Source organism: Megalops cyprinoides, chromosome 12 (genome assembly GCF_013368585.1).
Source record: "Megalops cyprinoides isolate fMegCyp1 chromosome 12, fMegCyp1.pri, whole genome shotgun sequence".
Classification (NCBI taxonomy): Eukaryota; Metazoa; Chordata; class Actinopteri; order Elopiformes; family Megalopidae; genus Megalops; species Megalops cyprinoides.
In genome coordinates this window covers 10019444-10034835 of record NC_050594.1, presented here as the reverse complement: position 1 = coordinate 10034835, position 15392 = coordinate 10019444, and the positions used below count along the sequence as shown (strand labels likewise).

General features: G+C 45.3%; 1 protein-coding gene across 1 annotated transcript in view; it reads left to right on the top strand.

Annotated features, from left to right (window-relative positions):
* Positions 1-3636: 3636 nt before the first annotated feature.
* The window catches only part of mboat2a (membrane bound O-acyltransferase domain containing 2a), a 72950-nt gene continuing 61194 nt past the window's right edge, over positions 3637-15392 (top strand). Inside the window, exon 1 of the mRNA XM_036542024.1 lies at positions 3637-3825. Within this exon, the coding sequence (XP_036397917.1) occupies positions 3742-3825 (84 nt within the window). The 5' untranslated portion in view covers positions 3637-3741. The remainder of the gene's footprint in view (positions 3826-15392) is intronic.

The following is a 15392-nucleotide window of genomic DNA, read 5'->3' as shown; positions in this document are numbered from 1 at the left end:
GTTGTGATATACACATATATATATATGTGTGTGTGTGTGTGTATGTGTGTGTGTATAGAAAGACAGAGGGAAAGACTGCTACTGTTGTAAGCCCTTTTTGTTATGTGCTATTGCTGGTATAGTTCTCCAACACTACGGATGAGAAGAGTTTTTAAGCTTTTTTTCCTCTTTATGTAACCCTCTTTCTGAATTGCCAATTGGCTTGTCTCACCGCGACAACCTCCTCTGCCACTGCCCTTGCAGAGGAGCACTGAGGCGAGACAAATGCAATCCTCCAAAAACACTCACACGCAGCCAACGGCTATTTTTTGCGCTGCAAATCGCTCAGCGCCCTACGGCGGAGGATAGGGGCTGTCCGCTGACGTCACCTGAGCAACTCGCAGATGCCTGACAAATTGCAGGTTGCTTGAGAGACAGGCAGCCAACTGATGACATGCCTACCCTCATCCAGGTTATTCCGCCGATTTGTTCCATGGCCGTGGACTCCCTGTTGTCAGCCAATGACATGGCTAGGTTCCGACCTGGTCCGCGGCACTCAGCTTGCAGTCAGGGCATGCCTTATCCACTGAGCTACCTGGGAGTCCCCACAGAAACAGAGAATTTTTCACAAGACAGCCTTGCTGGTTTGTCACTGTACAGTCTGTATTATACATGCAGTTGGGTACTTTCAAAGCAGAATGAAACAGGATGATGCCAGTGATGGCAGGGTGCTTTTCGCTGTCAGACATGCGACCTGCTGTGGTGCAAATTCCAAGCTGTGCTAGCATCACTGTTTACGTCACCGTTTCCTCTGCGATCTATGGAAAAGTAGAAACAGAGAGCCACCATACCCAGTATTCCTGCTTTTATGCTGACTTTTTAACACATATCACACGCAGGCTCAACTCAAACAGCAGGTTACAAGAAGACAACCGTACTGTCCAATTTTGTAGAAAAGCATCAAAAATGACATGAATAAAGCGACCAAATTTTTCTCTGTCTTTGAATATTGACCGGTTTCAAGGGATTTGGAAGGTAGGGGGTGTATGTTGCTTTGAGATGTAAGAGCATTTGTTGTTTCTTGTGTAAAATATTTTTACAGTTTTTTAAGGAGGCTAGTGGGAGACTAAATACTCAGTTTGTTCTGAGTCCTTTGTTGTGAACGTGTGGATTGATCTCTTCCATTAAACACTGACGTAAAGGTGCATTGTTAATTTGTACTGATTAGTTGAGATGCAACCAGCAAAGTCACAATTCAAATTCAAATTCTATACTCCATTTGTGTTGTACCAGTCAGCAGGTTGACAGTTGGACAGAGTGTTCTACTTGGATGGCCAGGACCCTGCAATCTGGACTGCGTTTTTGTGGTGTGGCCACAACTTGAGTTCAAAAGCACCATCCAGCCGAGATTCAGTAAAAGGCCTGGAACGGTGGCCAAAATGTTTCGAGGCACCCTTTTTCGTGCCTAATTCATTGAAATGGTGAAAAACAGAAGAGCAGAATAATATTACAAGGATGCAGCCTTCCCTCAGAGCACACTCTGCTGGTTCAGCGAGATGCAGCAAGAACAAGATGCAACCCCACTTAATGTAAATGCGATGAATACATTACCTTACAATATAGCAACGATGATCATGCTGACACTACAAACTGCACAAAAACCTAACAGGATTTTTCAGATGCAGTAGGTATGTTGGTATTTGTTAAACTGATAAGTGCAGGGAGATATAACACGGACACTAGAAGGGGATGCAAATTCCGGGATTTCGACTTCGCAACTGCGTGAGAACATTTAAGTGAAAACATGAAAAATGTTTTTCATAGATGCCAGAAAGGTTATGCCAGGAAATTATGCCATCAAACCAGTAACTATATTTGAACTATGAAAATATTTACTTTTATCTTTTGTATTTATGTATAGGGGCTTCACAAAATAAATAAAATTAATAAATACTAATAGCACCAATAAATAAAATTACCTGTTATCACCACGTTAGCAAGCAACTGACTTCTGTATTTCCATTCTATATTAAACACACACACATCAGTTATAGATTTCTTGCACGCACCTGCAATATTGTTTTTCTTAACACTTTGCTAACCGGCACTGTTTCCTCTTGCTTCACGTGCTGTATGACGTATTGTTCAACGCTGGAGCAAAGATCAGTACAAACATCAGCCATCGTACATGTGGTTATTTAAAACATAACCAGCTCCTGTGGGTTTCAAAACACCGCAATTCCCCTTTAGGCTGGTAAACCGGTAAAATACCATGAACTGAACAGTTTCAGCTTGTGCCAACAGACAGGTTCTTTTTCATATCCTTAAATCAAATCACGTGTTGTATGCAGGGTACACTCCTATGAAAATTTGTCAACTGACCAAAAGGGCTTAATTCCAGGCAGTAAAATAAAGGGGTGAATTGAAGACACCTAACAGACACGCACTGGATGACGCAGCTTAATTTCATTTTGACGGCGCTTGGAGGTTTATGTGACAAGTCATTGCCGCTTTTGCTTATTATAAGCCCGGCTGTATAAGTGTTGTGACAACGTTAAACACACATAAACACTAAACATTACGAATGGACTAACTTATATCCACCACAGCTGCCTCACTGTTCATTTTAGATGTTTTGGACGCTTCACGTCAAATCAATTGTGACACTGTATTCCCATAGGACCCTCACTACCATATTGCTCTAGAGCACATTGAGACCAACTCAAGGTGATTACATAAAGTTTTTAAACAATAAATAGGTGACTATATCACTGGGCAGTGGAAAACATCTTTTGTAACGTCTTTTGAGAACCGCGGTTTTATGGTAGGTTACTATATTAAAACAAACTCAATGTGTAGGCTACGTTTACATTTTTTGAACAGACAATATGTAGATGACCACGTATGTTGAAACAGTGAGATCTCAATAACAAATCAAGCATTTAATTCCATTTGACACTTCAAAAATATGGATAATTGTTATTAAAAACATATTAGAATCGTGACACTCCTTTAGTGACACTCCTGCCTTTAATGATCACAATTGACAAAACGGAATCGAATTTTCATTGCAAAGTCATTCATCTGTGAAATAAAACAGTTTTCAAAGAATCTCAAAACAAATTTTAAATGACACTACAAAAATGTCAAAAATGATGACAGCGGGGCATCCATTAGAGCCGCAGCAACAGTCCTTGTCGAAGTTAGATTTTTCTGTTAAAACATTTCTTAGAAAATGCCAGTACAAATGGTCAATACTTTTGCCTCACGCACTCTTTTGAAATAACGCCACCTCCCACTGACACACATTTCCTCTGTGCAACTTCACCGGTGTAATTCTTAAAACCCCTACATTTGGGGGAAACGTCGATTCGGGAACCCTGGGTGCTTATCAATCTTTTCTGACATAGATGAACGATGCATAGAAGACCAGAAGTCAGTGTCGTCCCGAGTCTTATTTCTATTTGCTTTATAATATATCCATCAAAGTAAAAGGCCAAACATACTCCTGTGATTGGACATAGTCTCCATCAGTTCCCCGACTGATTGGCTGGGAGACGGGGCTTCACGGGGGCGGGTACACGGGTCCGCCCACATTTGGTTTTGTTGTTGTGAAGGCAAAAGTGGTTTCGGCGGTGCTACAGCGCGGATAACAGACAGCTAGCTAGCCTGCAGCAGTAGTCTCGGTACAAGCCGAGGCGAGGAGCTTCGTATAAGGGGAAAGGGGGAAAAAAAAAGGATTCACTCAGCCCAGACGGAATCATGGCTACTGAAACAGTATCTTCTTGTACTGGCTCCAATTTATTGCAGCCGATCAGCAAGATTATCAACCTTCCTCTTGACCAGGTAAATACTTGCTGGTTGATTTTAAAAAATAAACTGAAAAAACGTTATTATAAAACATACTGTTGAATGCAAGACATCGCATACTATTGGTTAGCGATTTGGATGAAAACATCTAATTCATTTTATAGGCCAACATTTTTATTGTTAATATTTTTATACCCGGTTAGCTGTGCCCACACAAAGGCTTTAGCTGGCTAGCTAAATTTGTGCAGTATCTGAAGTGTTGCCTCTTTTGAATGGTAACCTATCATTGCAGTATATAGACACTATTTTTATGGCTAGCTACTGTCAAACGTTACGACAGTATGTGATGGATTCACTTGAAAGAATGATTATCCTAAAATAATGATGTGTTTAGCTGGTGTTAGCTAGCTAGCTATTTGACAGGAGTCATTTTCATTCATTGTCTTGTTGGAATCTTGTACAGACATCGCTAGCAAGCTCGCCATCAGATTAAATTTAAACTGCGCTTGTCTGGCTATTTGGCCTGGTGAAAATATATTATTAAAATTGGTTATTTTGGTAAGAAAAAAATTAAAAACACTTCGCCGCTATTCTTTGACATTGCCGCACAACACGCACCGGGGTTACAAATTTCCAACTGCAATTTTTATGTCGAGGGACAGACGTGTTTTAAGTTGGTCTCCTCCCTGTTTGTATCCGCGTTTAACTATGTGGGTCAGCTTTTATGTCGTAACGTTACATTGTTAATTGGTTGAACCGTATTTCTGTGATGAAAATCCATTATCTCGTGAAACATTTCCGCTGCAATATGGCAATGAAAGTTGTCTTGTTTTCGTCATGAACGTTTTGACTGGGCGTACAACGCCTTTTTCTTACTCAGCTACATTTTTGCGCTGGAGAGTGTAGGATAGAAACTTGATAATTAAGTTTGCAGGGACGCGAGCTACGGAGCTTGCTATAGAGCGATTTCTGTAAACTAGCAAAAATAACTGTATTCATTTAATATTCCGTGGGGGTTTAAGGAATGTAAACCTTTAGTGCTGTTGTAAATATTCGGTGACTGATAAACAGGGCATGGTGTACGCCCTTTCCCCGGCCAACTCGATATTCATTGTTTCTGGTTAAAATAACCCGTCTGCAAATGCACAGTTCCAGTCTGTATAGGCCTTCTTACGTGCCAACCGAAAAAATGTGCAAGAACGCGAACCACGGTTTTCCGCTCTTAAAGTAGTCATTTACATACTGTCAAAAGGCATACATCGAGTGTCACGACGCGCTTGTCTATTAGCGGTAAATCTATTACTTTGATAGCGGTTACCCATATAATCCCTTTCTGGTTTAAACCGATTAGGCTACCTTTCCCCCCTACTATACTCCGACGCTGCTCCGCGGAGCGCTACGTAAACGCGCGCACGTGCGGTTTTGTAACCAACCTTACTCAATGTCTACCCTTCGCGTATTTGCTGTCATACTGACGGATGATTTACGTAAGGCCCGACGTTTCATAACCTACATTCGACGAGACAAGAGTCGGGTCACTGTGTAACTTGGAGCAGATAAATCTTTGGATTAGTTGATTGATCCAGCTTTATTAATAAGCATGGTTTTGAAGTCAGCCGCAGCTATAACATCTGAATGCCGAACGACCCAAGGTTTAAATCCGAGTTTCTGTATTGTCTCGCATTAAAAGTTCTCTCCGTCATGTTGATTGCTCGATGGTCCATGTGGCTAAAGATGGCATTAGGCATGAAAGAGCCTATTAGTCTTGTTAGAGGACATTTCCAAGTCGAGAGACCTGCATGCTTTGATCACGATACAAGTGCTTCTTGATCGGAAATCCTCAAAAACTAGAAATTCAATAACGGTTGTTAGATGTTGATAAGTATTTTAAGCACATCACCTCGAATTTAGGCAAGTTCAGGATTCGTTATTGCCTGTGCAGCTCTCATTCCAGGTGGCAGTGCTATATATTACCTTAATGGCTACTTTTGTTCCGTTTGTAGTGCATGGCATTTTCTCAGACCGTAAGAAATGTTTTGCACAATGGAACCACCGTGTTGGTGCTGTGGGCGTTTTGTGTTATCCTCTGTTTTATGTCTGTGAAGCTACGCTATTCTTGGAGGCATTACAGATTAGATGTACCCATGTCATGCTAGCATGTGCTACCGACAGAGGTTTACAGTGCCCTTGTTTGAGGCTGGATCAGAGTGTCCCTGTTGATGGGTAGCGTTTAACAAGTGCATCTGGGACTTGTGGGTCTATGCTCTCCCTTCGTGCCTGATGGGTAATTTAGTTTTGTCATGAACAGCAGCAGCTGGTTTCCCCCCTGCAAATTAAATGCCTCTTCTGTGGTGTAATAAGCAAACATACCATTTGCAACATTTTCCCTCTGACGTTTTTGGGAAGTGTTGTTTTGTAATTCTCTCCAAATCCAAAATGTCCCTTGAGGGGCAGTGGCATGCCTTTGCATTTCAGTGGCTGGCTGTGGGATCCTGGCTGTGGTGGAATCCTCCTCAGGCCGAGAACAGAGCAATGAAAAAGTTCTGCCTGGTCTTCCTGGCCATTGGCCTCACTTTCTGATGACTGCTTCTGAATCACCATTGTTTACACAGGATGGTCCTTGACCTTATTTTTTGGACATAAATCTGATTGGATATTTATAGATTGTCTGTACAGCCTGTTTTCAGTTTGTCGTGGACAGTATCCTAGATGTTCATTTGCCCAATTCCTTATCATGTCCTGGACTGTACAGGTCAATAATAAACGACAAGGGTCAAAGCATGAAGGAAGAGATGGGATGAAATATTCTGCTCCAACAATAATCAGCATGCTCAGTCTAGATTTGGCCAGAAAGCCATGTGACCTCTTTGTGTCAATAGTTCAGTTGTGTTTACTGCATACTGAAAAATCATTCATTAATGAAGATAAACTGGCTCCTAAAAGCATTTTCTCACATATTGTTGTATCAACCTGTAATGCAAAGAATTCTGGGACATCAGGACAAAACTCCCTTAGACAAAATTTCCCATCAGAGGGAGGAGAACACTCCAATCACTATAGACTCCAGATGGATTGGTTGGCCCTTGTGGAAGGGGAAGGAGTTTGGGCCACAGGTTCATTTCTTTCCCTCTCTTGTCTGCATGTTTCAGACATTCAGAGCATTAAGTGTTAAGCCAGTGCGTGGGCTACTGCTTTCTGACAGAAGGGTGTGAGATGACCTGTCAGAAGGACTTTGACTGTACTTGTTGTAACCCGCCTCACCTCCAAGTTGGCAGTGTGTCTTTTGCCCGATATCTCAGTGTTCTGAGATGACTCACTTGAAAGTTGCCCGTGGCAACCTTGTGCAATTAACCCATGTGATACAGTTCCCGAGTCATGGGGTGTGTCTGAGGAGAATCGCGGTTGGTCGTATGGGTCTGCCTTTATTGCAAAAGGAGCAGTGTCCAGGGCCATCTTTCTGAGCTCTTGCTGGGCTGTGGTTATGAAGGTGGTCTCACCTGGACAGGAAAAGCAGCTGATGTTTATTGTTGCTGATCATTGTCCCAGTTTAATTAAAATCAAGCCAAGCAGTCTTGTTGTTTCCCTCTTGCATGAGTGATGATTGTTATGCTCCGCTAAGCAATGTGTACAACTGTTGAACTATTCTAAAAATGTATTTGTTTTAAGTCAGCTAAAACTGAAATTACAAATACACCAACAGCCAGATCACTGCAGTGATTGCAGCCAAGTATGACTGCTATGCTCACAGACAAATATATTTGAAAATCATGATATATAATATATTATATTTATATATATATATATATATATATCAATATATATAATATATGTATATATATATATATATATATGGTAGAGAAGCTTGCAGAATATATTCGTGTCAGGGAGGGATGTTCTTGTAACCATAAGCAAAGTGCTTAACTGGAGCTGCTTCTGGCTGCATAAATGGATGGTGGTGGGAGTGAAATGCAAGCTGTGGAAGTGTCACATGCAGGCCGGTTTTTATTTTGGTACACACGTTACTCTCGCCCGCTGCAGAGCCCTCAGGTTTGGGGAGGTAACGTCTGCCACAATGGCCGCCCAGCTCGGCGTCTGAATTATTAACGCTCCTGGCATCAGATACGGCCCGCCGCTCGGCCCGCGAGGAGTGGGATTAGTTTAGTCCCCCCTGTTTCTATGCTTGTCTTTGCTCAGTTGCTTTTACCATTTGTTTTGGAGTGCCAACCCCCCCCCCCCCGAGAAAGTTTGGGTTTGTTAATAGAAAAATGATTTTTCAGCAGTGTTCCTGTCTCTGTTCTGCTGTAGATCTGGAATCAAAAGCTGGACCAAAAAGTCTTGAGGGCTCAGAGCCGCCGTCATCAGAGACCAAACTGTGTCTACCCGGAGAGTCTGAAGAAGAATCAGATTTGCATTTGTGTGTTTTCAGTGGAACTGTCACAAGTGTTCTGAAAGGCTAGAGAGTGAGTGATGAAATCGACATGACTTGAGAATTTTCTACCCTTGTGTCCCTTATCTTTAATTCTAGTCCCTTGTGTACCAACAGGGAGGACCGTAAGAGTCGCCCAACATTTTTATCAGGGGCTTTATCAGGAGTAAAGTTGTACAGAATGCTGCAGGAATGTTGGCGATGACACAGTAACTGTTAACGACTCTTTCTGGGGAAGCCGCTGTGAAGTGTTGCTTTGACAATAAAATCCGGCAGCAGTTTCCCGTTCGGGGAGAGTTCTCCTTGCTTTCTGGGTGGGGATTTGGACTCCTTGCAAATTTTTGGACTCCCAGTATTCCTCTGACTGACTGCTCAGCGTGTGGGAAATCTCACTCTGTCACGTACCTGTGCCTTTGCCTTCCTGCTTCGGAATGCTGCCTGTTGAAAAAATTGTAGCGTTGCCCCATGGGAGAGGTGGGTGTGTGTGTGTGTGTGTGTGTGGAGGGGGGGGGGTGTTCTTGTTCCTTGGCCAGCCCTGGGCTTCCCTGCATCTCCTCCCCCCTCTCTGTGATTTGTTTTTGTTTTGGCTCACGTTCAGAAGCTTGCTCCTCCAATGAGCCCGCCTGGTGGTCTGACTGAGCACGTCGGTGAGGAAGCGGTCCTGCAGAATCCTGGATCAAACAAAATGCCTCAGCAACTATTAGTTGCATGCAATTCATTATTATTACATTTACTTTAGTGACATTTAGCAGACACTCTTATCCAAAGCGACTTACATAGGTTACAATTTTTACATGTTATCCATTTAGACAGCTGGATATTTACTAAGGCAATTCTGACAATGTCTGGCCCAAAGGTACAGCAGCAGTGCCCCAGCGTGGAATCGAACCATCATCCTCTTTGGCCCTACTCCTTACCACTATGCTACCCTGCCGCCCCAAAAAATGTATTTTTGAAAGGCCCTTGTCCTTCATCTGTTGCTTCATCTGCAACAAAGCTGTTTTTTTTTTTGTAAATGAACGTCTTCCAGTTGCTTTGTTGTCATTCTGGGAGAGAGCAGCTGGTGGGAGACAGACCGCTGTTGTGCCAGTTCTTCCAGGTTTGTGCTGGAGAGATTAAGTATTACTTTTAATCTCCTGTCAGAGATCTTAATTCTAATGCAGATAACAGCAGTACTGTATGAAGGCTGGATAAAGAGAAACAAGCACAGTTATGGTTCCAGGCCTGACCCCAGAACAGTGAATATCCTTTACCCGACTTGTTTTTGTAGCAAACAAATCCGTCTCATCCAGGTGTATGAGCTCCCCATTTTTATTTTATGAGAACTCTGAGTGGATCCGCTGTACTGCAAACTGCCACGAGATTGTCTTCGGGAAATTCCCTTTCCTTCTTGGTCTTTGCATCGCATCCAGGATTTTCCAGACCGTGTAACAGTAACAGATATGGAGGGTAAAGCTTTAGCCAGTTGGAGACAGCGTCAGAAGTCTGGAGAGGTAGTCAGTAGCAGAGTGCTGCAGGTTCAAAGCCTCAAAGTGCTGCAGATACTCTCTTTAGCGCAGCACAACTCAGGCTGAGTTCCTGAACACTGTGTCTGGGTTGAATTAGGTAAGTTGTTGTGGGTAAGGCTACCTGCCAAGCAGGCTACCAGTAAGAATAGGAATAACAGCAACGAAAAGCACATAGCATCACTTCTTTGGGCCAATGCTTGTGCTTCCTAAATTCCATGGAATCAACACATATTTGACGTGTAGGTAGCTTTAGGCCAAACCCCACTCTTGGGTTAACAGGGCAAAATTTGACGACGAAGCCACAGGACATGGAAATGAGCTCTCAGTCTTCAGCCTCCAGTATTAGTTTATGAAAATTTGTCAATGGGCAGTGCTGGGAGCTGCCTGCCACAGGCAGCTGGGGACGGTCCTCACAGCTGAGAAGTAGCAGCACCCTGCAGTTTAAACTTTACCCACAATCCCCTCTGCTTCCCGCCGCACAGTTGGCTCGTCTCTACTAAATGGCTGACCTTTGACCCTGAGTGCTCGATGTGGGGTGGGGGTCAGCCAGATGCCTCCTGTGTGGCCGGGCTGTCACCTCCGCACTGGGGGCCGTGCCAGAGATGCTATTAACACGCTGCTAAATCGATAAACCCTCTCGACGGCATCGTGTTGCCGGCTTTCCTCCGCGCCCCCACCAATCAGCGGCCGCCGACGTCCTGGCACGAGTACCGGGGGAGGAAGGGTAGAGTGGCGTGGTGCCAGGGGTCCGCTCGGGCTGTGGAACGCGACGTGCCGTAATCCAAGTGGTCCCGGAGCAGAGAGCCGCGCCCCCGCCACAAACCAATCAGATTGTGCGGTTTTACTGATAAGTCATGACTCACCAATGCGCTGTGGGTCAGTGTGCTAGGCTCCTGTGAGTCTTTGCTTGTCGCTGTATTCATTTGCATGGGGCTTACTGGCCCAAACTCTTGGCTTTGGCTCCTGTGCTCTCCCTTTGGGGGATGCAGAGAGGTGGGGCCTTGGCAGCACTCCAAGTCTTCATGCTTTCCTGTGCTGGCTGCCTCTGTGGCCCCAGAGCTTGCAAAGGCATGCGTGCCGGGCGGACTTATTTTTATTTGCTTCGCAAACAAGGCAGCTTGCATGGCCAGGGCACCGCATCCAGTGCCATGTTAAAAGTGACATCTTATCTATTTATAAATTTGACTGTTTACTGAAACAGTTCAGGTTAAGTACATTGCTCAAGTATAAAACACCACTGCCCCTTTCCGGATTTGAACCTGCGGCCGCTCTGCTACCACAGGAAATTTTTATATTGCTGTCAGAACTGCTGTCTGAAATCATCTTTGCCTGAATCCCTCTCCCAGACTTTCAAGTTCTAAGATGTGGCCATGATCTTGTTAACACAGAGCTCTTTGCTTTGAGGTTTATCGAATGTTGGTACATGTTTGTATAGATCCTTTTTAGTGTAATATGTCACGGGCATTTGAATGTTTTTAAGCCCAGACAAAGTGACACATTCTGGAGCTGGATGCTCAGTTTGCCTCAGGCACAGATACCAAGGAGTCTTATCTGTGGGAGTCCTTAGGGACGGAGGAGGGTTAGTCTTCTGTGCATATTTGTGTGTGATTTCAGTATTCCACTGTTTTGCAGGAATTGTTGTACCATTAGATTAGTCTTAACCCGCTTGTGTATGGATGATTGTCTGTATTTGTAGTCATGTCTGCATTAATGCCATATGCTGTGGGTCACCCTGGGCTGGCCTGACCTGACCGTACTCATGGTGAAAGTGCCAGGAGTGATAATGCACAGCCAGTAAAAGCCCCCTGTATGCTGGGATCTATATCTGATTGTGCTGTATGCTTTCAGCTGTGCTGTATTTCCTGTGTTGTGTACTTTAACTGTGTTGGCTACTCTTTGACTGTGCTGTATACTGACTGTGCTGTGCGCTTTGACTGTCCTGGAGACTGCTCATTGCCAGGATGACGTCATCCTGCACAGTAACATGATCCCTGGTGTGTGTGCGTTCAGAAGGCTCTCTGTCTCAGCGGAATGGAGGGTATTTGCATGGGAAATTCCACAGGAGCACACTGGCTTCCACAGCTGGGACGGGGTCGGATATCAAAGGTCAATGATGAAAGGTCAACAGAGTTCAGCTGCTGTAGTTCCTGTAGATGTGCTATACATCTGAGGGTGTTTCTGTGCCGGGCCAATCAGTGGGAGGAACAGGACAGGATGCCAGTTGGTGTGAGGGCAGTGTAAGGGCATTGTATTTTAGCTCTACTTAACATATGGTCAACTAGAAGACTTTCTCGCCTTGATGCATGTTGCAAAACTAGCAGAGTCAGAGACTGTAAAATTTGGAATTTGGAAAAAATTTGTTGTATGCGCTTATACCCTCTCGGCCTGGTCACACCTGGTCACATCTCACTTAACATGTTATGGAAGCCACGTGCCAATTTGACCTGGATAGTCATGAGATTGCATGCCAGGCCTGGGAGGTGTGACTCCTTAAAAAATATGGTTTTGGTTGACCTGTTTAAAGTCGGGCCAGTTTGCCTCAGCACACCTCAGGGCAGGTGTGTGGGTGGCACCATGAACATGTCTATAATTAGTAAGGCTGTTGGAGGTTGAATCAGCAGGGAAGCGGGTAAACTAACCTTCTTCCATGACCCCTCTGTCTGACCGAATGTTTGACCAGACATTTGTGTTCCCCTGTGCAAGGTGCTTCACCTGAATTGCTTCGGTAAGCATCCAGCAGAGTGGGTGGACGAAACGTAAAACAAAAACTGTACAGGTTGCCCATGGCAACAAAGGGCATCTGCCAGGCAGATAAATAATAACCGTGGCGGTGTGAATTTGTTCAGTTTGCGGGTTGTGCTAAAGCGTGCAGGGTTTGGCATGGAGTTGGCTTGGAGTTAGTGTATGCAGTGAATCCTACAGCTTGCTTTGGCATGGCAGTTCTTTCTGGCTGAGCGACTCTCGTCTGCTTCTTTGCCGGAACACTGCAACTCTGGGGGCGAATGGGTGCACACACACACACACACACACACACACACACCATCACACACACAATCACACACATCTAGTAAAAGCCTCTACACTTCCAGTGAGACACCTTATGTGTGAAGTTGTCTGTGGAGCAGCAGTGTGCGAAAGCGTCAGGGTGGAAACTCGCAGGCTCCTGCCATCCGGAGGGCCTCAGCACCGCAGTCTGCTGACCGATTTGCCGCTGAAGGCGCCTGTAAGCTGCCTGTGCATTAAACACTGGCCGCCCTGGCTTCACCCTATCGGCTGTAGTCAGGAAGAATGGCACCTTGTTTGCTAGAATGGCACCCTGTTTGTTAGAATGGCACTCTATTCGTTAGAATGGAAATGTTTATTATCAAGATCCCCATGTGGTGAGCTCTGAGGATTTAAATATATTAGATACTCTCACATTTGGCCCATGTGTGGGTTTTTCATGTCACAACACTTCATCAGATTTCCTCCCGTAACTTTTGCCTGACTACACCACCACTAGAAGCCACTTAATCATGTGGTTGGGAAGTGGGGCAGTGTCGGCAAGGGATTACAGACTGCTGGCTACTGGCGTGTAGAGATACAGGGATTTGGTGATGGCGGTCTCTAGCTATGCACCTTGCTCCAAGATATCAAGAGATACATGCTGCTATAGAGATGCAGTGTCATAGCTTCTAGAGTTTCCCCACTGCTGTGGTTTGTAGAGATGTAGAGCTGCTGTAGAGCTGCTGTAGAGCTGGCAGAGGGGTTTGGTTACACCCTAAACATTTCTCCTCATTTCCAGTTACATTTTCCACCTTTTCCATTTCAGTTTGTTTTCTGTAGCATCCCTATAATGTGTTCTGTGAAAGTCGCCGTGACAGTAAGTAACATTTCTGCAGCCTGGTTTTTTTTTTTTTTTTAATTCACCACACATGAACAGAATTTAAAAGTGATTTTAACTAGAATTCATATTCTTTTTTCATGGAGGGAAGAGTGAAGATACAGAAGTTCCTGGTGTGATATGAATCATTGACAGCGTCGAGGGGTTAAAGGATCCACTAAGTACCGATAAAGGGCCCTCAGGCGTGTGGGTCCTTTCACTTCATCGGTATAATACCCTCTGATTTCAGTCGGCTCTGGAGGAAATTTTTAATGACTTTGAAGTCTTGCAAGAGCGGTGGCTAAACTTGTGTGAAGAAAGGCCTTTTTCTATGCTCCTCCGCCGCTCCGTTCGCTGGCAGAAATGGCATCTTCTGAATGTGAAATACCAGCCTCCTACGGCGAATATCTGTGCTCCCCGGGCTCGGAGCCGTGGCGGTATCCTAGAGGCCTCGAGAACACAGGCCTCAGTGAGAGAGTGGGGAGCTCACAGTGACACAAGGGGGTGGGGCCGGGTGACTCTGGGAAGTGGGATGTGTATGACCTTCACTGTTCAGCTCCAAGGTCATTGGCGTTCTGCCATGTGTGAGTCATCGGTGACCACACTCAACCCCTCCCCCTCCAGGTGCCCCTCTTCCTTCCTACTGGCTAGCACAGACGAGGGAAAGCTGACAGGCACAGCACTGGCCCCAGATTTACCCCTCGTATCTCACGTTTGCTGGGAGAGTCCTGTGTTTGACAGCTCAGGTCTTTGTTAGGGTGCCCTGCCCTGCAGGAAGGGGGGTGGCCTTCATTTCTCTATTTGGTCTCTGTGGCACATCGCAGCGGTGGCCTGGAGTTCCCTAACCCTGCGGCTCTTGGCTAAATTGATAACTGCCTGGTCAAAATTTCTCTGTGTGCGTCACCACAGCAACCGGCAGCCCCTCTGTCATCTACTCACGGGATGCGCTGCAGTCTCGCAGCTGCTGCTCCATCATCTCGCGGTTTGCCTGCAGAATTTGTCACCAGCTCTCGTCAACCCAAATTTTCCCCTTGCTGTTTCCTATTTAAATCTCCAGCGTTATCTGTCACCCTCGGCTGGGCGGGGAAAAGAACACATCCCCCCGCGTTCGTCCCCTGAGGAAGGTGAAGAGGTGAGTGCCGTGTGAGAGCGAGGCCTGATTTCTCCGAGGAGGTGCAGGCGGGCTCTGCTCTTTAATTAGCGGGGCCTGCGGGGAGCATGCTCGGTTGATTGATTCCCGCCGGGTGACTCAGGCCTGAACAGGGGACCAGCACGTGCGTTAAAGCTACCTGACACCAGGGCGTGACACTGTTGCTCATTCAACTTGAATGGATACACTTATGGTCTATTGTGCTGGAAGTTGCTCTGGATAAGAGCGTCTGCTAAATGCATGTAATGTAATGTAACGTACCTGATTTCTTCTGGGATACGCTCCATCCGGTCATTCGAGGACAACTGTGCCCTGAAAAGGGGTCAGTGGCTTACCTTATGGTTTGATGCCATTTTACCTCATGTGTCCAGCTTGATCTGAAAATCAATTTGAAGGCTGAAGTAGGAAACACCAAAGGATCCCCAATCGGAGGGCAATAATATCTGTCTGCCATGTATTCGCCCAGCAGCACAAGCCTGCCTCAGAGCTCAATGAGTTTAGCTCACCTTCTCTATAATTTCTGTCTTCCCCTGATTATTCAGGAGCTCTGTTGTGTTTGCGCTGGGTAAACCTTGTGGCCCCATTCAGAGCAATCAGCCGCAGCTGCGGAGAGGTATGCCAGATTGATAAAGGGTTTTTGTGTACGTTGGAGATGAT